Source organism: Rhineura floridana, chromosome 4 (assembly GCF_030035675.1).
Source record: "Rhineura floridana isolate rRhiFlo1 chromosome 4, rRhiFlo1.hap2, whole genome shotgun sequence".
Classification (NCBI taxonomy): Eukaryota; Metazoa; Chordata; class Lepidosauria; order Squamata; family Rhineuridae; genus Rhineura; species Rhineura floridana.
In genome coordinates this window covers 75,700,417-75,723,218 of record NC_084483.1, presented here as the reverse complement: position 1 = coordinate 75,723,218, position 22,802 = coordinate 75,700,417, and the positions used below count along the sequence as shown (strand labels likewise).

At 40.1% G+C, this 22,802-nt stretch overlaps 1 protein-coding gene across 5 annotated transcripts in view; it reads right to left on the bottom strand.

Moving 5' to 3' along the window:
- Positions 1-19,288, bottom strand: part of FHL5 (four and a half LIM domains 5) — a 51,355-nt gene extending 32,067 nt beyond the window's left edge. The window contains exons 1-5 of one of the 5 annotated variants that reach the window (XM_061623382.1): positions 19,121-19,287; positions 17,847-17,881; positions 1,917-2,063; positions 1,119-1,202; positions 293-462 (exon numbers count right to left, since the gene is read on the bottom strand). In XM_061623382.1, coding sequence (XP_061479366.1) covers positions 293-451 — 159 coding nt within the window. In that variant the 5' untranslated portion in view covers positions 452-462; positions 1,119-1,202; positions 1,917-2,063; positions 17,847-17,881; positions 19,121-19,287. Of the gene's footprint in view, positions 1-292; positions 463-1,091; positions 1,203-1,916; positions 2,064-17,846; positions 17,882-19,120 lie in introns of all 5 variants that reach the window. The other 4 variants (XM_061623380.1, XM_061623381.1, XM_061623378.1 and 1 more) reach the window with 4 other exon arrangements.
- Between the last annotated feature and the right edge of the window lie 3,514 nt (positions 19,289-22,802).

The following is a 22,802-nucleotide window of genomic DNA, read 5'->3' as shown; positions in this document are numbered from 1 at the left end:
TGAGTGGGAAGATCTGAACAGGGATTCTTTGCTTGTTGGAGTGAACTTGCTCACAATCCTCCTTGCAGTCTGGAACGTCAAGATTACAGGCTTCCCAACTGCAGGAAGGTTTCTAAGAACATTCAGTTGAATGCTCTTAGAATCCCCTTTCAGGCTTTCCCATAATGGAGATGAAGAGGATAGAACATTCAAGGGAGGAGCAACACACATGCCCCCATGCTCCCTGTGCTTGTTATTTCCACAAAGTTTAGAATGACATAAGAAAAGGCTTCTGAAACTAATTAGTGCTTACTTTGGAATTGCACTCAATAGGCTTCTTGCATTCTTCACAGAAGTTAGCAAACAGGCTGTTGTAGCACTTCACACAGTAGGCACTTTCTTCTTTCATGGCATATTGCTTTCCACAAAGGGAATCCATGCAGTGATGGCAAGCAGACTGATCACTTGCCATTTTTAATGCTTCTATGGGAAAACAGATATATTTGTTAAAATATTTGTTAAAAATGAAATAATAGAGCCTGTATGCAATGGACAAGATTTCTAATTCTGGAACTGTAGCACACACTAAGACCTCAGAATCCCCACGTTCTTGTATTAAAGAGGTCTTTGTGAATAATAGCTTATGGGCTAAGAGCAGAAGAAACAGCACCTGGAACGTTTTGTGATAAGTGATATGTAGAGAATGTTGTTTTATACTATTAAAATCTACACCAATGGGGGATGTATTGTGAAATACATAACTGCAATTGTGGTATAATAAAAATGGAAAACAAATGGAACAAATTTAAAGCCCACGATCCTTGTTGATGATTTCAGCAATGACTATCCCTGTCTTTCACATGATTTGTTTTTCAGAAATAATTAACTTTCAATAAAAAAATAAGTGCAATTTTGAAAGGTTCAGCCCACCATCTTGATTCAAAATGGCATCCAATTCTATTCAAACACTGATGAAAACCTGCTCATTGATATCAGGAACTTTCATGCAAAAATTGGTTATGATATCTTAAGAGGTGTCCAAATGCATAGCGAACAGAGAAGCAACTTTCCAAAGCATATAGTTGATTGGCAAATATTTTAAGATATATTACTTTTCAGAGTAAATCATTGTACTGTACATTTGGTATCAGTAGCTGGAGGCTTCTGGGCTTCTTGTCTGGCCTTTTTGATAGGTGCCAACTGCCTACCCTGCTGCTACCAACCTAGAGAGATAAAAAGAGACATGGAGACAATGGCAGATGACATTGCTGGGAAATCACTATTAGAAACTGGTGGGCACTGACCCACCAACTCTTCTGGAATTCCTATCCATGAAGACTATTATTTTATTTATTTTATTTCTTAAATTTATAACCCACCCTGCCTCCCAGTAGGAACCCAGGGCGGCAAACAAACATGCTAAAAACACATAAAACATAATAAAAACAGACCTTAAAATATATTAAAACATCTTTAAAGACATGGTAAAACAGAACATCTTTAAAAACATCTTTTTTAAAAAAGCTTTAAAAACATTAAAAAGCAATTCTAACACAAATGCAGACTGGGATAAGGTCTCTACTTAAAAGGCTCGTTGAAAGCGGAAGGTCTTCTCCGGGAAGGGTGACTTCACTTGTGCCTGCTTTTGAGACGGGCTCCCGCCTCAAAAGAAGCTTATTCAGATATAAATCAGTCAGAACATTTTTTTTTTGACTGATGAAATTTCTCCCGGGCAGGGAGAAACGTAGAGATCAACCTCAAAAGCCTGTTTTTGTTGGGAGGACTGGATTTCATTAATTTATGAGAAAAGGTCCAGCCAACAATGCCAGACGGACTTCCAACTTTTGCTCTATCTGTTTAATGCGATACGTTTATCTTTTCTTCAAAGATAAAACCGACTAACAGGCAAGCACCCTTCTTTCTATTATTTTTCTTACTTGGTTTAAATTGTTGCAGCAAAAGGAGATTTGTCAGATTGATCGGCTTTGAAGTACTTCTGGGTGAGCTATAACTCTTCTCTGTTATTCACGAAATTAACAGCTTATCTCTGTTTCTGTTGCAAAAAGCTGTCCTGGAAGTGCATTCTAAAGATATAAACAGAAGAGGGATTTCTATTCCGAGGAATGTTATATTGTCTGGGACTATTCTCTTTTTGGTCTATTTTATTTCGACGAATCTGCTTCTTCACGACGCCACTAACTGTTTTGATGCTGGGAACCAAATTTGTTTTGTATTCTTGAACATAGAGAGATAAGGCAGGCTGCTCTGTTTATATTGTGATGTCATCAAGCCTGGAATATTAACCCAATTGCTGCTGAAATAAGAAGTGGTTCTTCTTTACTTTTGTTTTGCTTTGTTTTCGTGGTTTTAAAAATGGCAATCAAGAAAGTGGCTGAGAATCTGGAAGTAATTATGTTTCAGAAAATAATGGATGAGATTGAGATAACGAAACAAACCCTGCGACAGGGCAGTAAGGAGCTGAAAATTGAACTGAGCAAAATGACGCAGGAGCTTAAAGAAATAGGGGATCCTGTGAGAGAGGAGAATGAGATCAGAGACGTTATCTCTGAAGAAATTAATGAAGATATTAGAGATAAAGTTATCAATGGCTTGGATAATCTTCTGGACTGGAATGACGTGATGGAGTTTGATATAGTGAAAATCTATGGAATTAACTGCAGCCATGTGACAATGGAAAAACTCTCAAGAGATGAGCCAGTGCATTTTGTAAAAAAGAAGAACAGAGATATGACTTTACAACAGTACTTCAGCAACTTATTCAGAATGGATGGCAAGAAAATATTTGGGATAGAGGAAATTCCCATCAGACTCTTATTATATGACTATGGCTATGACAGCAAGATTATTATGGAATACTGATAATGGAAGATTGGACACTGAAATTACTGGACTTAACAGGACTATTGAAGATGGAAGATGAAATTAATAGGGATAATGGAATAATGGCTATTGAAATTATTGGACCTAACAGATTTTGATGAGATGGATTAATCGAAATGTTTATTTGGAGAAAAATTGATAGATATATTTCTTAAAGAATTGAAACCTCTCTTTGACTTTTTGTGGAAAGAATAAAGTAATGTTTATGAGATTTGATGATTAATTAAGATAACTACTGGAGGAAAGTGATTTTATAATATAATTTAAGAGACAGGATTGTTATATATTGTAGACCTATAACTGATTTGATCTGTGACAAATGGGAAGTCAATATTTTATTTTTATTTTTATTTTGTTTAATCATTTTTGTTTTGTTTTGTTTTTTGTCTTTGAATGTTTTATGATTTTGTTTTGTATGTTTTATGAAAATTTGAATAAAAATTATTGTAAAAAAAAGAAAGAAAGCGGAAGGTCTTCAATAGGTGCCAAAAAGATAACAGAGATGGCGCCTGTCCAATATTTAAGAGGAGGAAATTCCAAAAAGTAGGTGCCACTACACTAACGATCCACTTCCTATGTTGTGCGGAATCAACCTCCTGATAAGACGGTATCTGCAGGAGGCCCTCACAAGTATAGTGCTTTTTGCTGATCAGAGCTCTCTAGATCAGGGATGGGCAGAAAATAGATCAGCTAGTAAATCACTGGATGATGTGAAATAGATCAGCTAGGGCTTCTGACCTCCAATTATTTAACAATGGCAAAATTACTCTTCTCCCCCCAACACACAAATTATACTGCTGAAGTGAAGAAAGTTGCTGCTGGTGGTGGTAAGAAGACACCATAATTTTGTGTGTGTGTGTGGAAGGCCTGTGATCTCAGTTCAGTTCCTGTACTTGGAACAAATTCCTGGGGTCAGAAGTCTTAAATTCTAAGTGTATGTCTTTCGTACCTGGCTCTGGATGGTGAATCTTGGGGTTCTAGTAAAAACAAAATAAATCCCAGAAACCTAAAAAAAATCAGTCCACCCCTGCTCTAGATAGTTGGAAATCCTATTTTCTGGCCAGCAGAAACTGGGAAAACACATGTAGATAAACATCCAAAGTTTAGGATACGACAGATAAATCTTCGGAGGTTTATAGGCAAGCTATTTTGGTCTTGTTATTTGCCCATTGGAGCGGAAGGACTTTACTAAAATTAGGACATGGTTCCCGAGAATCAGGGAAAACAGAATCCAATGAGTTCCCAGTGAAGTCGACCATTAAACATCTGCTGGATTCATTGCATTGTCTCTCCATTACTGTCATTGTGTAGTTAATGCCAATAACACATGGTTTATTATGGACTTAAAGAAGAACTATGCAAGGGAAAAATCCTCCAAGTAATTTTTTAAAAAATAGATGTCACTGATTCCATAGTAACACATTCTCAGCATGTTGGAACTAAATGCAAAAGATAACAGAGGACATTAAAATTATTGGTTAAAATGTGCTATCCACAGCTCTCTGTTTCTGTATTCAGCTCCCTGACTCCCTGAGTCACAGCACATACTGTGGTGTTTTATATTGTTTGAACATACATAGCTGCTTCAAAGTGAGTCAAATGCTGGGTCCATCTAGTTCACTTTCTCAGCACTGACTGTGTTCAAGTTCCCAGCTTAGGAAAAAACGCTGCCTATCTGAGATCCTTTAAGTGGAGATACTAGGGACTGAACTCATGGGAATGCGGGTCATGTGCTATTCCATGGGGCCTTTCCTAAAGGGATGGTCACTCTTTCCCCTGGGGGACATGGACGTCTCCAGGAGTTCAATCAGCTTCTTTCTTGACCTAAGTCAGAAACATGCCCACTTTAAATGAGCCTAACCCCTGGGTTTTATTTGCATGCAGATCTTCATAGTTTAGAAACAAATTCACTGGATGATAATTTTTTAAAAAATGAATATGAAAATATCTGCATTACTGTAGTAGAACCACACATCCATTTTTTAGATGGAAGAGTCACCTGAGCTATTGGAAGTTTATCCCAGCTATTTCTTTATCTCAAAGAAATGGGATGAAAATATAATGTCAAACAATGTGATTTTCAGTATGTGGCAGCTTGCAATGTTAATATGTGGAGGTGCTTTGATCATTTAGGCTATGCATCACAAAGGGGAGAAGTTACCAATCACAAGTATTCTTTTGTCACACAGACTGCAAGTGTGCTGATGTTCATCTAAAGAAGGCAACCAAATGGTGGAAAATTATCAGTGATCAAGCCACTAGTCCATGTTGTTTAGGTTGTTTTTAACTATGTGCTTTTAAACTGTTGTAACCCACCCTGGGACCTCTGAGTGAAGGGTGGATAATACATTCTAATAACAATAACAAGTAATATAACTGACCCCTGTGTTTGGAGGGGCAGGGATTAAAATAATTGGAATTCTGTTAACCAAAGCAATCTAAGGCCCAGCTTTGTTTTTAGATGTCATTCTGGCTAAAGTGATGAGCTAATATGGCATGAGTAAAGTCAAGTGACTAGCGCTTGTGTAGGAGAAAAATAATCCAGCCTTGAGTACTACTATGACATCTGCTACTGTTTATTTGGTTGCAATAATGGGCTGGTTCCAAGAATGACAGGAGGCGGCATGATCAGAACATGAGGGTGAGTTTGGATGAATTCATACAACCAACCCACTAAGTGGTTAATGTTGGGAAGCCTTACTTGAGAGACCCAAGGCTTTGTCAACTAAAATTTGTGACAAGAAATAGTATTTCACCATGTTTTCCTCAACACAAGCAAATCCATGGTGGAAAACCTTACCACACATTGAGTTAGTTGTCTGTATTGGGCCCCAGCCTTTAAATAGCACCCAGCCATTTTAGTCTTGTTTATAAAGAACATGAGAGTATATGTACCACTGTGCACAAAAATATAAAGGACATTAGTTCAGGGCTGTTTCACTCATGCGTGCACAGTATTTGACATCTAGTTACTTGCTTATGCAAGACTTTGTGGCCTTCAGCTGACCCAGTGAACGGTCTCAGTTGACAAAACCAACAACATTGTGTGCAAGGGAAGCCATGTGATAGAAAGCAGCGGTCTGTGAGGGCTAATTTTTGTCACACATGCAAGTCCTTACCTAATGGGGCATTTACCAGTTAATGGGTGTGAAAATATGTGAAAATATTGGTGACACATACCCAAAGACTGGAAATACTGCACAGAATGCCTCTATGAGTATTTCAACCTTAGCTTTTAATTCTGATAATATAATTCATTCTTTTATTCCAGAGGATGAATGAATCTCTAAGTGTTAAATTCCAGTGGCATTCCTGTTGCTTGCAATTTCAATTCTTTGTTCCAATTCAACAAGGAAAATGCCATGATTTTCAGCATGGTTGGTGACAGTGAAGAACCCAACCTTTCTGCTTTACCTGCTTGCTGTATTTTCACCTTCAGCAGTGCACATAAGTATTTCTACCAATTTCTCTCTGTAATGCCTTTCATTATTGTCAGTTTCACTCTTAAGTACCTGAAGATTTTGTCCCCCTCCTTTTTTTTTAATGACATGGCCCTTTAATTAAAACAACACTTAAACATTGTGAGAACACTAGAAGAGCCCTGCTTGATCAAGCCCATCTTGTCCAGTATCTCATATTCACAGTGGCCAAACAGAGAGGATTATGGGAAGCCTGCAAGCAGGGCCTGAGTGCAACAGTGCTCTCTCCATTTGCAATTCCCAGTAACTGCTATTCAGAGGCAGACTGCTAGGGGTGTAAGAAGGCATCATTTTCCATTCTGCCCTGTATTCACTGCAGGTAGCACTGTTTTCATTCTGCTTCAGCTGATCTTCTGCCCAAAACTACTGTATTCTTCTCACTGTCCACTATGGCAAAATTACATAATTTTGTAATTATGTACATAATAAGTTACACAAATATCAGTTGTCATTTTGCTATTCCAACATTTCAATGCAAAGGGAACACAATGCAAAGCAAAAGGCAGTACAAATCAGTTACATGTTTTTTTGCAGACTGAAAACAGCAAACACCTACTGTATTTGCTGATCGATTTGCATTACAGACATGGTATGAATAAATATATACTGACAATTTTCCATTTTTGTTGGAATTCTCTGACATCCCTACATATGTTCTCTGGCCATCCTGTTTCCTGGACTAACAGCAATGGTAACTCCAAAGGAGCATGCATAGAAATATTTTTTAAAAAAAATTCTGCTGATCTGTTTGGCTAGGAGAAGAGACTGAAATCAGTTCTCTGTTCCTCAATGGCTAATTAGCAGAACATTTAATCACTTTGAAAGGATTCCATGTAGTTAATTTTTATTAAATTTACATTCTGCCTCTGCTCCCGAAAGGATCCCAGGGCAACAAGTGATAAAACAATAAAAACATCTTTACAACATCTTTAAAAACTGTTCCAATACAGATGCAGACTGCTGCCCTGGGCTCCTGCTGGGAGGAAGGGTGGGATATTATTATAATTAATATGAAACACCATGAATTGTCTAGCCATCAACCCACATACACAACTATGAGAACATACTGTATAACTAATATAGAATCCCCTGCTAAAAATGAGTGGATGACTGAGAGCTCTTGAGTTTTAAATTGTATTCCCCGAGGTTTTGTGGAATGTCAGAGAGGGGGAGTAAAAGAGGAAGACGAGGATGGAATGCTGATCTCAGACCAAAAATAGCAACTACTTTATTTGGCACAAGCCATGGAAAATTTCTTGTCTCTGCACATTTAAAAGCTTTGCATTGAAGTGATTTGCTGTGTCTACAACTGTGTCAAAGCTCCCTGCTGTCCAAAATGACCAACAATGCGATCTGTCAAAACAATCCCAATAGAGTGAGCCTCCTATGCGCAATACTATTGCTGATTTGTTTTAAGTCACACAAAAGAGAGTAGAGACAAATGTTCAAAAAGGTACACAGAATGGTGTTCACTCTAAAGGTCATGTTAGTGTAGGAACCAAAGTGGTGTTAGTAGCTCTTTGGGAGCAAGCAAAACTGGGATACTAAACTATTACCCCTACCAATTTCAGTTCTCTCAGTTTCTCATTTTTACAATCTTAAATTCAGTTCTTGACATTTCTGTAGTTGTTTGTGATTTTTTAAAAGAAAAATCCTCATGAAAATTCTTCACCATTTTAATGTGAATTTCTCCTAATAAACACATTTGTGTAGGCAGTTTTGACTAATGTACACATTTTTGCGAGCAATTTCTTGTCATATAATGCATTACTTTCATTCATATATTCAGTTTTATGCACACTTTCCCCTAACATATGTCTTTTTAAAAAAATGGTTGGCGAACTGCATTGCAAAATTCACATAAGAGCAAATTTCAAAGGATGGCTATGTTTCCGTTCTCATATTGTTTCAGAAAGTCTGAATTTGAAAAATTTGGTTTGAAATCCGTACTTGAATTGAACTGAAATTTTCACCCATTCCTACATCAGATTGACTATTTGATGAGCAGGTGGGAGACGATGACCCCCTATTCCCCAGCTGAGCTGCAAGAATCAGCTAAAAAAAGGTGCCTGCTGCCTTGGAGTGTTGGCCAAAGGTGAATGCAGTTCTAGGTTCAAAAAAGGTAAGCCACCACTGCTGTGAAATTTCCACAGAAATTTCCACTGAAATCTGTCCACCCTCTTATTGTAATCGAAATAGCACTCCTGCATAGTGGTCCAATTTTGTATCTTTTCGTTACGCTTAACCTTTATGAAACTTGAATATGGCTCTCAGTTAAAAACAAAAAAACAAGGCAGGAATGGCCTGGAAAAACAAGAAGTCAATGACTCATCATTACAGGTCTGTTCAAGACTGTGGTGTGACACACATAAGATGACACATTTAAATGATTAACAGATGTCTCCCTGCACTTGTTGCCTTCTGCTCCCACTTGATAGATAAAGGAGCGAACATCATGCTGTTGAAATGGAATCTTTTCTGGTGCTTTGATCCTAATCTCTAGAGAAGTATGTTGACTTTAACTTTGCTGGAAGCTAGATTTTGTATTTGAGTAAATCAGATAAAAAGTCTCCCAAGACCTGCCACTACTCACATTATGGGACTAAAAAGGCCAAGTCCAGTTCTTTCATTTCTGCCCAGTTGCCAAAGACAATGAACGTATAGTAAGTCACTGAGTGCTTGTTGCTTACACATGTGCGGAACCAGTGGCTATATTATGCTGGGTCAGACCAATAGCCTGATCCATGGTTCTTAGTCTTTCAAACATTTTTTTAAAAGTTTAATATTGACATTTTAATAACATAGTCTACTAGCAGTGGAGTCCATGCTAGTATCTGCTGCCATGGTTTAGATGTTCCAAGGGATGTTCGGCAGCATGGAGAATCTTGTTCCTTACTGCCCTGTGCCAATGCTGATCCCTTTCAAAGTGTCTGTCCTCTTTCATGCCTTGGATTTTAAAAGCCTAATAACCCTGTTTCAACAAAACTCACAATTATTAAGAAGCTGTTAATTAAATTTTTTAAAACATTTTAAATAAACCAATTATTACTGATTTTGTGACCTAGTAAAATCTTACAAAAATACACAAAAATAGAGAATTGTCTACTAAACACCTCAACTGTGGTTTTCTTTCCCATACAATGATTACCTGACAAGTTTTGTAAACAAAAGCAGAACTCTGGACTATTTCCAGGAGACCAGCTTCCCTACCTTTTAAAAAAAAAAATCTAGATCTTGTACACAGATATAACTGGTATACTTTTGTCGGGTAATGATTGACATCCTGGGAAACTCTTTGCCTTGGCTGTTTACATGCCTATTGCCAACAAGACATACAAAATTGTTGACACTGTCTTTTAAAGTTGGGAGCTAGTGATAAGCCATACTGAGAAAACTTATCTAGTTACCTGAAAGTCTGAGATGCATTAAGAACATAAGAACATAAGAAGAGCCTGCTGGATCAGGCCAGTGGCCCATCTAGTCCAGCATCCTGTTCTCACAGTGGCCAACCAGGTGCCTGGGGGAAGCCCGCAAGCAGGACCCGAGTGCAAGAACACTCTCCCCTCCTGAGGCTTCCGGCAGCTGGTTTTCAGAAGCATGCTGCCTCTGACTAGGGTGGCACAGCACAGCCATCATGGCTAGTAGCCATTGATAGCCCTGTCCTCCATGAATTTGTCTAATCTTCTTTTAAAGCCATCCAAGCTGCTGGTCATTACTGCGTCTTGTGGGAGCAAATGCCATAGTTTAACTATGCGCTGAGTAAAGTAGTACTTCCTTTTGTCTGTCCTGAATCTTCCAACATTCAGCTTCTTTGAATGTCCACGAGTTCTAGTATTATGAGAGAGGGAGAAGAACTTTTCTCTATCCACTTTCTCAATGCCATGCATAATTTTATACACTTCTATCATGTCTCCTCTGACCTGCCTTTTCTCTAAACTAAAAAGCCCCAAATGCTGCAACCTTTCCTCGTAAGGGAGTCGCTCCATCCCCTTGATCATTCTGGTTGCCCTCTTCTGAACCTTTTCCAACTCTATAATATCCTTTTTGAGATGCGGCGACCAGAACTGTACACAGTATTCCAAATGCGGCCGCACCATAGATTTATACAACAGCATTATGATATCGGCTGTTTTATTTTCAATACCTTTCCTAATTATCGCTAGCATGGAATTTGCCTTTTTCACAGCTGCCGCACACTGGGTCGACATTTTCATCATGCTGTCCACTACAACTCCGAGGGCTCTCTCCTGGTTGGTCACCGCCAGTTCAGACCCCATGAGCGTATATGTGAAATTAAGATTTTTTGCTCCAATATGCATAATTTTACACTTGTTTATATTGAATTGCATTTGCCATTTTTCCGCCCATTCACTCAGTTTGGAGAGATCTTTTTGGAGCTCTTCGCAATCCCTTTTTGTTTTAACAACCCTGAACAATTTAGTGTCGTCAGCAAACTTGGCCACTTCACTGCTCACTCCTAATTCTAGGTCATTAATGAACAAGTTGAAAAGTACAGGTCCCAATACTGATCCTTGAGGGACTCCACTTTCTACAGCCCTCTGTTGGGAGAACTGTCCGATTATTCCTACTCTCTGCTTTCTGCTTCTTAACCAATTCCTTATCCACAAGAGGACCTCTCCTCTTATTCCATGACTGCTAAGCTTCCTCAGAAGTCTTTGGTGAGGTACCTTGTCAAACGCTTTTTGAAAGTCTAAGTACACTATGTCCACTGGATCACCTCTATCTATATGCTTGTTGACACTCTCAAAGAATTCTAATAGGTTACTGAGACAGGACTTTCCCTTGCAGAAGCCATGCTGGCTCTGCTTCAGCAAGGCTTGTTCTTCTATGTGCTTAGTTAATCTAGCTTTAATAATACTTTCTACCAGTTTTCCAGGGACAGAAGTTAAGCTAACTGGCCTGTAATTTCCGGGATCCCCTCTGGATCCCTTTTTGAATATTGGAATTACATTTGCCACTTTCCAGTCCTCAGGCACAGAGGAGGACCCGAGGGACAAGTTACATATTTTAGTTAGCAGATCAGCAATTTCACATTTGAGTTCTTTGAGAACTCTCGGGTGGATGCCATCTGGGCCCGGTGATTTGTCAGTTTTTATATTGTCCATTAAGCCTAGAACATCCTCTCTCGTTACCACTATTTGTCTCAGTTCCTCAGAATCCCTTCCTGCAAATGTTAGTTCAGGTTCAGGGATCTGCCCTATATCTTCCACTGTGAAGACAGATGCAAAGAATTCATTTAGCTTCTCTGCAATCTCCTTATCATTCTTTAGTACACCTTTGACTCCCTTATCATCCAAGGGTCCAATCGCCTCCCTAGATGGTCTCCTGCTTTGAATTTATTTATAGAATTTTTTGTTGTTGGTTTTTATGTTCTTAGCAATGTGCTCCTCAAATTCTTCTTTAGCATCCCTTATTGTCTTCTTGCATTTCTTTTGCCAGAGTTTGTGTTCTTTTTTATTTTCTTCATTCGGACAAGACTTCCATTTTCTGAAGGAAGACTTTTTGCCTCTAAGAGCTTCCTTGACTTTGCTCGTTAACCATGCTGGCATCTTCTTGGCCCTGGCGGTACCTTTTCTGATCTGCGGTATACACTCCAGTTGAGCTTCTAATGTATTGTTTTTAAACAACTTCCAAGCATTTTCAAGTGATGTGACCCTCTGGACTTTGTTTTTCAGCTTTCTTTTTACCAATCCCCTCATTTTTGTGAAGTTTCCTCTTTTGAAGTCAAATGTGACCGTGTTGGATTTTCTTGGCAATTGGCCATTTACATGTATGTTTAATTTAATAGCACTGTGGTCACTGCTCCCAATCGGTTCAACAACACTTACATCTTGCACCAGGTCCCGGTCCCCACTGAGGATTAAGTCCAGGGTTGCCGTCCCTCTGGTCGGTTCCATGGCCAACTGGTCTAGGGAATAGTCATTTAGAATATCTAGAAATTTTGCTTCTTTGTCATGACTGGAACACATATGCAGCCAGTCTATGTCTGGGTAGTTGAAGTCACCCATTACTACCACATTTCCTAGTCTGGATGCTTCCTCAATTTCATATCTCATCTCAAGGTCTCCCTGAGCATTTTGATCAGGGGGACGATAGATCGTTCCCAGTATTAAATCCCTCCTGGGGCATGGTATCACCACCCACAACGATTCTGTGGAGGAGTCCTCCTCTTTTGGGGTTTTGAGCTTGCTGGATTCAATGCCTTCTTTCACGTATAGAGCGACTCCGCCACCAATACGTCCTTCTCTGTCCTTCCGATATAGTTTATATCCAGGGATAACCGTATCCCACTGGTTTTCTCCATTCCACCAGGTCTCCGTTATGCTCACTATATCAATGCTCTTCTCTAAGACCAAGCACTCCAGTTCTCCCATCTTGGTTCGGAGGCTCCTAGCATTAGCGTACAGGCACTTGTAAGCAGTGTCTCTCTTCAAGTGTCTTTGGCACTTGTGGTTTGGCCTGTGGTAATTTTGCCCTTCTGAATTGATATCCTGTGCCCCTGCTCTCACAATGCCTACTTCTAGGCCTACCCCTTTTAAAATTTCATCATTTCTTTGGTCTTTATTCCAGGGGGGAGGTTTATTCCGAACCGGACCTTTCTCAGCTCCTGTCGGGTTTCCCCCCTCAGTCAGTTTAAAAGCTGCTCTGCCACCTTTTTAATTTTAAGAGTCAGAGATCTGTGCACTCCTTCAGGAATTTTAGTACAACTGTACAGCAAAAATGTAGAGACACAGAGAGGATGTAACACTGGTCCTTGTCTTTCCACCTTATTGTCTGTCCCTCCTGCAAGTTTAGTTTCAACAGAAGAATCTTGAAGGATCACCCAATAAAAGTCTGCATATTGTTGGAATTTTGCCAAAGGGGATCTGGAGCATATAGAACTCCTCAATAGTGTAGTGGCAAATTCAGAAGTGCAGGGTTCCTTCATGATAGTCACAGTCATGCCCCCTTTCTAAGATTATACAATCTTCTAAGATTATAGAATAATCTGGCCAGAGTTGAAGAGTGCTTTCTGCTTCTTTATCACTGTCAGAGATATTGCTTGAATTACTCAATTCAGTGTCTATACATTTATCTCCTGCTGCTACCAAACTGCTTGATGATGTAGATGGGATGCTATCATCAGGATTCTCCGTCTCTTCTTCTGCAATTACATAATTCTCACTCTCCACAATCTGTCTTGGATTTTTTAAGTAGGAACTAATTTATTTATTTATTAGATTTATATCCCGTCCTTCCTCCCAGGAGGATCCTAGGGCGGCACTAATATACACTCATTGGAGCCTGGATAACTGACTCAGAAACACCTAAAGCAATAAAGAAAACCCACACATAAAAAACTGCTGGGTGCACAGGCTTCTCCCTCTTTCTCTGGGGCTTTTTTGCTGCTGGGTTAAGACAAAGGCTGTTTTTCCAAAATGAAGATATTCACACTCTCTAAGCAGGCCAGACACTCGTTTTTCATAGGAATTTGCAACCTTTTGAACTTTGCCACTTTCTAGAAGATAGAAAAAGATTTTCCACCCTCTTCTGCTATCTCCCTGTGTCACCCCTTCTTCTCTTCCATCATCACATCATCATGATGCTATAAGGTAAGGAACTTCCTTTGCTGAGTTACTCTTCTTGGCTGCTATGCTAAGACTCAGAGTAACTGCATTTGAGCAGAGCTTATGAGTTTTAGGAGGAAACTTAAACATGGAATTTCCTGATCCAAACCTCTGGTGTTGGCTACACCACTTCTCCCCCTCCAGATGCATCTTTTCTCTATTTTTCTCCTCCTTCCTTACTCCTGGATTTGGGCTGGAACAAAACCACACATCTCCCCCTTTTTTGCTGCTGGGTTGAGAATGAAATCCTTGTTAATGCCTTCTCGCACAACAGACATCTCTAGGAGCCAACCAGCATGAAAGGGGAGTGTGTTAGCTACTGAGAGGAATCTTCTCAGTAGGTGAGTCACTGTCAGGTCCCAGCCAGGGCAGTGCTCCTTAGAGGAGTCCTCATCAGAGGAAAACCAGGAGGCTTCAGTCTTGGATCCAGCCCTGGCTGAGGCTGCATCAGAGGGTGAGGAGCCAGAGTCCTGTGATGAGGCTGAGGAAGGGCCAGCTGTACCCAGGGCAAGTTCAGTCTCTGACATCAAGGCTGAACAGGTCCCAAGCCCAAAGGAGTGGAGTCACATCAAACACCAGCTGGAGACCTGGCCCATTCAGAGGATGCTCAGTTGCAAGCCCTGACTCCTTGGGAGTAAAGGACTGGCTGCAGGTGATTAATAGGAGTCAGCTGAGTGGTTTGGGGAGTGGTTCCAGCATAAACCCCCCAGACCTAGGCCGGAAGAGCTGCTGGAACAATGCCTATAAAGTATCTCGGTACGTGACCTATCTGTGATTGCCTCATGACTCCAGACCCAACTACTCCAAACCTGCCTCTTGCCTTGCTCTTGTCCTGCGTTGCCCACAGACCTCTTGGCTCCTGACCTTGGACTACTCTGACCTTGCTTCTTGCGTAACCTTTTTGTTGTTGTGGACTCTGTTTGAATTCTTGACTTTGGACTGGCCCTGGATACAGCCTTGGTGTTGTCCTCAACTGTATTAGTGCTGGAAAGTCTCCTGTCTCCTGTACAGGACACTCACCTCCTTTCATTCAGATTGGCTATAATCAGCAGGAATGGACAAGGAATCATGTTAGAAGATTCTTCTCAGTGGTCAACACACTCCCGTTTCCTGCTGATCGGCGTGTAGGATGCTGGAGACATATGAACCCTGCTGGGACCTGGTTCCCCAAAAAAGTAATAGGTCTAAGTCCCCTGTAAACCCTGGACAACTACAACTACACCCCTGGAGCTCCCTTACCTACAAGGGTTTTCCCAGTCACTTTAGTGTAGGTGAGAGCCAGTGTGGTGTAGTGGTTAAGGTGTTGGACTGCAACCTGGCAGACCAGGGTTCAAATCCCCACATAGCCATGAAGCTCACTGGGTGACTTTGGGCCAGTCACTGCCTCAGCCTCAGACAGAGGCAATGGTAAACCCCCTCTGAATACTGCTTACCATGAAAACCCTATTCATAGGGTCGCCGTAAGTCGGAATCCACTTGAAGGCAGTCCATTTCCAGTTTTAGTGTAGGTGGCCGATCCCTGCTGGTAAATGGGTGTATTCATAGAACTGCTCCTCCCCACTTCAGTGAATGGGAAAGCTTGGATGCACAAGTACGCTGTGCTCATCACAACACGTGCACGCACAGAGCACTTGGGATCAAGCTGGCTGAATTATTCAGTGTTGCTAACTTTCCACTAATGCAAAGTAAAAATTATTTGGGGTGAAGAATAAAACTATTTTCACTTTTATAGACTATGATTCCATCCGGCACAGATTCTTTTGGGGTTAATATGGGGAGAACAAACTTAAAGCAAACAAGCTTTTTTAAAAAAACTTGTTGCTTCCCCCCTCCCCCATTGGGAAGCTTTGAGAATTGCACAGGTCACCAATCATCAGAGCTAACTTCAAACAAATTGATTCCTCTTTCCTTAGATTGATATTACAAAGTCAATGTTTTCTTTAGATTTCTATAGATTATGCAGCCTTAATCATAGTGACTTGTACGGCAGCAAAATGAAACAAAATGACAACATTGTTAGCAATGTCATAACAGATTTATGGATAAATTTGTTCTAGCCAGCTCTCAAAAATATCTTGAGAAATGTCAAGTAAGCATGCAAAATGAGAAAAAATTATGAGACCAAACATCAGATGGGAACAAACCAGATGTGAGAAAATTGTTTCCTCACTCAGCGAAAGTATGTGAGGATAATATGTTTTTTTAAAAAAGGAAAACTGAAGAAAAAATATTGAGGGGCATCAGTGCCAATGCAACATCATTGTAACTGATGGTTTTAGCCTATTTTCTAAAACAATTATACATGCAAAACAAATATGGGAAATGCAACATATAAAATAGCCTTTCAGTTACTGGAAAGTTTCCCTAAGTTTGCAGATGCAATAGGGACTTTGGGGAAGGGCCGTAGCTTAGTTAGGAGAAACCTGCTTTGCATGCAGAAGGTCCTAGGTTCAATCCTCAGGATCACCAGGTAGGGCTGGGGGGGAAAACTGGAGAGTAGCTGCCAGTCAGTGTGGACACTCCTGAGCTAGATAGACCCATGATCTGACTCAGGATAAGGCAGCTTGCTTCTATATATGTGTCCGTGAGAGAGAGAGAGAGAGAGAGAGAGAGAGAGAAACAGTGGCTGAGTATATACATGGTGAAGAAAGCGCCACATTCATTACCTTGCTGGCTCATTGCAACCAGGTTGGAAAGTATTTTTAAAAAACCAAAAACCTTTCCCCTCCTCCCATTGACTCTAATGGGAGGGAATTTACTATGGCATAGCTGTGGGACAGATTTGGGGTGGGGGAGTGTTGGGGGAATAAGGTGGTTAGGAAAAGCAATGGTGGCTCAGCTTGCCCCTGCCACTGGGGAGGCTTCCTGTGGCAGACTTCCTGCTCCAAGGGCAGAAACACAGTCATGCAAGCACAAACTGTGAACTTTTTTCTCTGCATGGAACCAGGACTTTGGTCAGTAAGATACCACTACTGGCAATCAGTAGTTTCTTGACAGTGGGGTTTCAGATATGAGACACCAAGTTCAGCTCTCCAGCATAATGGCCAGCAGAGAAGGAAGGCCCTTGAGTGCACCCAGACTTTCACTATTTTGTGGGGGGGGATTCAAGTGCCTACCAGAACTTGGTCCCAGTGCAACAAATCCACTTTAGAAAATATTTGGGCTGTGTACACACACACACTATACATTTAAAGCATGTTACTTTCCCTATAGAATCCTGGGAACTGTAGTTCGTGAGGGGTATTGGGAATTGTGGCTCTGTAAGGGTAAACTACAGTTCTCAGGGTTCTTTGGAGAAAGTAATGCCCATTAAATGTATAGTGTGTATGCAGCCTGTGACTTTTTGCAACTTGGAAAGGGACAGGGAACGGCACTGAAAAGTGTGGGGTGACTAATGATAAGCCGTGATAAATATCCCCCAAAGCAAATCAGGGTAAATGTGGGATGGATGTTCATTGCCATATAACTGTCTCACAAACAAATTGGAATGAATTTGTTTGAATAAATGAATAAAGAGTAGATACAATCTAACCTCTGCTAAAGCTTTGCAAATGCAAATCAGGGCGAATGCTTAATACACAGGTCATCTGGAGGGGCCCCTAGCCTCATCACTGTGTGAACCCAGAGGGAAAAGCTGTGTAACCCTGCTCCTGCCTAAGGGTTTGCTTACCCTGCTCTACCTTGGTTAAGTATTATGTTCTAGATTATTCATCTGGCATGAGAACAGGAGAAAAGGGGTGGCAGGAAAAGAAACAGACTCTATGGCTTTCCGAAATATGATGCAGAAGGCAAGACTTTACTCTGCCTTTTGGTCAGCTCAGTTCTCCTGATTGGCCTTGGGCACTCGCTGTCAGCTTACCTTTCTTCACCAAGTGGTTTAGCTGCTCCATTCTCCTTGAGGAAAGACAGGGTTCAATTGCAACACATGAAAAATTATATGACCATGTAAAATGAATGTGCAGCTTGATTATGTAAATGACAAAAAATATACAACATGGGGCTTTGGAGAATGGCCACTGATTTTGTGTTGCAGGCTCATCAGTGTTTACTCATTCCATAGCTACGATAGCTTCCTACTCAAGGCTAGATTAAAAGGATTGAAATATTAACCGTGACCAGTATTGATTTAAAGGCCCCTATGACCAGCAAAGTGAGGAAACATACAACAGAAAAGAGTTGAACAAATGCAGAATTTTCAACTTTGTCAAGAAACAAGACATCAAAAATTAAGAGTTGGTTGAGAAAAAAGATAATCCCAACTAGCCCTGTATTATAAATCTAATTTACACCCTAGTTTTAAACACATTTGTATAGAAGTAAACACTATTCCATTTCAATGGAAGTTTCTTCCAAAATTGTTTAGATTTTATTATGTGTTTTCAATGACAATAACCTACTTAAGGTACATCCTTATGCACACTTATGCACTAAGCCCCAGAGAATCAAAGAAGGGCTTACATATAAGGTACGTATTCATTGTGCATCAGATATGTTGAGTGAAAAGATAGGCTGGAAAATATGGCAGGTTGGCCGTAAATAAAATGACTTTAACCAAAAATTGTTTCCAAGAATTATACCATTAGGAGACCATTACAGTACACAATTGTAGCAAATGAGTTTGTCTGAATTTACTTAATTTTGCAGAAAAATGGAAGCAAGTGCCTTCATATTGGTAGCACATAACTGTATATGGAAATTTGTATGTGTGTGTGTATATATATATATATATATATATACACACACACACACGCGCACACACATATAAGCAACATGTTGTATAGTAATAGGTATAAATGATTCATAATTTGCAACTAACCCAAATCTCACAACATTGAAGACATATAACTTAATATCTAATGATAGACCAGCAGCTTGTTAGAGCTACTAACTATCCACATAATCTTTCTTGGTAAATCTTCATATCAGTAAGTTCTTCGAACTCTAATATATACATTTTATATATCCACTCTTTGGCCATATAGCAAATCTCTCATATAGTACAAACTGAACAGCAGGAAGAAGAAAGATTTGAAATTATCCATTATGCTCCATCATATTGGCAGCTGTGGGTGGGGAGATTCACAACATTTTAAATACCAATTTAATATATTAAAGAGTTACTCAAGTACTCACATTTTTCTTCCAGTTGCTTCTCGTGATACTTGGGCATTAAAACGAAGATGTAGTTTGGTGATCTTCACAGAAACAAGGATCCAAAAGAAACAAGCATAGCCTGCCAGATCTGTTTTGTATCCTGTGAGATTCCTTGGCTCTGCAGAAGGCAGCCAAGGTCACTTTGTTTCCTTTAGACCTCCGACAGCTGGCTCTCTTGCTATTTTGTCATATCCAGTCTGTGTTGGGAGTTAAACACAATCTCATAGGAGGGCCTTGAAAGGTCTTATATTTCAAAAGAGAGAGGTTTCAAAGAACTGAAAATAACAGAACTCGCAAGTGGCACACAACACTTGGGAAGGGCCGTAGCTTAGTTGAACAGCATCAGGTCTCCCTGGCATTTCCAGGTTGGGCTGCATGAGAACCCTGTCTGAAACACTGGGGTGACACTGCCAGTCAGTGTAGACAATACTGAGCTAGACAGACCAATGGGCTGACTCACTAAGAGTTTACTGTGTGATGATGGCTGTAATCATGTGGAAAGGTGGCCATCTGCAGTCTCTGCCCATATGGTATGTGAAGCATTTTTCACCAGCCCAGGAAGGTCATGGTAAAAGTCAATAATGTGGTCCAAGGTTTGAACTTGTCTCTGAAGTGAGAACTGTCAAGTTTTAACCTTCTAAATTGGTATCTGATAGGTTCCATCTGTTACAGAGCATTGGTGTTAAGATATTTGCTTCTGTCCCTCTAGATGGGCAGGTCCACACATCACAGGAGCTGGTCCTTTTTCAGCCCAAGGACTGCTTTTCCATCTGGGCAACCAACCATGGGCCAGTTGTGGGTGGAGCTAGAAGCAAATGTTAGTTTTACCTTTGTATAGTAGGCTTGTTTCTACACAACCTCTTTATCCTCCATCCAGGAAAACAAGAAGCATGATCAGATAATAGAATTTTAGCTAGGCAAAAACACTCAAGGAGAGTGCAAAATAGGGCTGCTGTGGCCTGGGAGAGTTTTCAGGACCAGATAAAGAAGCCTGGACGGCTGCATTTGGCCCTGGGTCTGAAGCTGTCTATCCCTGACATGTTAGCTCACCAAGTGATGGCCGCCTCATGCGTTTTTGATGTAGCCAAGCTCACAGCTAGGTCATGCCTGTGTGAATTGCAACAGGTACTAACATGGACATATATGCACAAGATTGTCAACATTCTGTTCCTGATCATCTGCTTCACCTTATCTATCTGCAGTGGATTTCTAATGGTCTTGAATCTCCAAAGCAACCATATATCATGGATTATAATCTGCTCTTCCTCCCTGCCAAGTACTCCCTCTTCTCTCTATACACTCCTGTGGGCATGCAAATTTTTATTGCTGTGGCCAGTCCAAGTTAACAAAAACCCAGCTTCATCACTAGCTTTTATATGTTCCACCAATGCTGGAAATTGAGGTTTAATAAGGGACAGTAGTGGGGAATCTGTGACCCTTCAGTTGTTGCTGGACTCCCATTAGCCTCAGGCAGCATTGCCAATTGTCAGGGATGATACGAGCTGTAGTTCTGCAGCATCCAGGGGCAACAGGTCTCTTATCCCTGGACTAAGAGGGATCTAATAAATGCCCATGGTCAAGATTTAAATTCATTTGAAACCAGTGTTAAATGTTTGTGCCGTCCCCTTAAAAAAATTCTGAATGTCTTGAAGTAGATTTTTGTTTCTAAGAAGTTAACACATGATCAACAATGAAAACCTCAGTTGGCTTTATTAAAATGTTCTATTTGCTCAACTTTCACTGTAACTTAATTACAAAATGTATCATGGCTGTATCAGTGATCTTATGGAAGAAAACAATAAATGTAATTCAACAACAGACCAAATGTTTTGAATGCAGTTCTTTAAAAGTCAGAATTTTTTTTAAAAAATTGCTTCTTTAACCCATTTCCTGATCATCCACATAGTACTGCTGTTTGGCTGCGACACAAGGCATAGAACTGGCAAAATCAGTTTGTCATACCTAATGAACTCAGTACATTACTGAAGTTCCTAGCTGTCAAAATATGATGTGAGAGGTAGAGACTGATACATTTTACTTATTAAATTTCTAACCTACCATTTCTCCCAAAGGATGCCTGGGAGGAATGTAAAGACTCAGAATGTGGTAGTTTTAAAAACTGTAGGGAAAGGTTTGCCTATAGCAGCTGTTGGTTAACCCACTGCCACCTCCAAGCCCAAACAGTTTAGAATTCTATGCAAGTTGAGTATTGGTAAGGCTGTGGTAACACAGGGCATACCTAAGACTTCAGACTTATTCACAGCTTGCTTAGTTTTTAAACTATTGTGATTTTCAGTTCTCTGTTGCTCTCCAGTTTCTGAAGCAGAAAGGCATTTCAGAATGGATCATGGTTAGCGTAGTATAATTATAGTATCAATTAAAAGGATGAGAGTGAATACAGTTATTCAGTGAGTTCATGTAGTAGCAGCAACATTGTAACACAGGACTAGCTTCAGATGGACTACAGGCTCCTGTACACATTTGGCTGACGTATAGTCACTTTTGGTTGTAGACAAGTTGTGGAGATATTTTGGAGAGTACTAACTGTTCACTCTTATTTAGATCCTTGCATTTTTCTGTGCATTAAAAATTCATTTGATGAGCAGAGAATAAACATTGCAATTTATCATCTTCAATTTTATTGTTCCCATATTCACTGCAAAATTTCAAAATCTTGTTGCAAAAGCTTCCATTTTCGAGTAACATAAGAAAAGCACAGGGGAGTGGGCTAAGATAAAAAAGAGACAGCTATCAGGAAGGAAAGCAGAAGCACTTCAGGTTAGACAAGTTGAATGAAAACTGAAGTGGAAGGAAAGCAAAGGTCTAAGTACAAATAAAAAAACCTGGGAGAGAAATATGAAGTGAGCGATACATAAATAAGAGGAAAGGGAACCATCATGAAAAGCACTGTGGGGATCCATGTATGTGGAAAAGGCTGATCGGTAGAAGTGAGAAAGGCAATGAGGGAAGGAAGGAAGGAAACTTGTTTTACTGGTGCAGATATACCTGCCATGATTTCAAACCCAATCACATTTCAAATGGATCCACTTTGGTAGAAAGCAGCTCTGCTTCCACTTCAGACACACCTGCCTTGCCACGTGTTTCATTTCAGTCTGGCTATGAGCCAATATCCATGAGTCATATTGTGAGTGCAGAAAAAAGGGGGAAAATAGAACCTGGCATCAAAACTTGTTAGCATTCAGGTATCCACAAAAAGCAATTCATCACTGTTGCAAAACAACTTAAAAATAATGGGAAACAGCTATGTTTTTTGTCAAACCAAATGCCTCACATGTATTATTACAAGTGTGATTTAACTTACGTCCCTAATATGAATACATATAAGCTACACAAACCCAGAAGTGACAGCAATAAAAAGAGTTATATTTGGCACAAACAATAACAAAAAATCTCAAAGAATAGTGGGACAGGTGGATAATTTACTCAACTAAAACATGTACAAAAGACTTGACCTAGGAACTAACGATAGCCTGTTACTTTCTTTTCCTCCTGAAATCATGTGCCTTATAATAAAGGTATTATGAAGTTCTAAATACCACAAGAGGGAAATTCTATTAAACATTAAACTAGCAAGAGGCCACCACAGATTGTGTTTAAGATATCACCCAAATGGACATTTGTCTGTGTGATGTGCACCTGT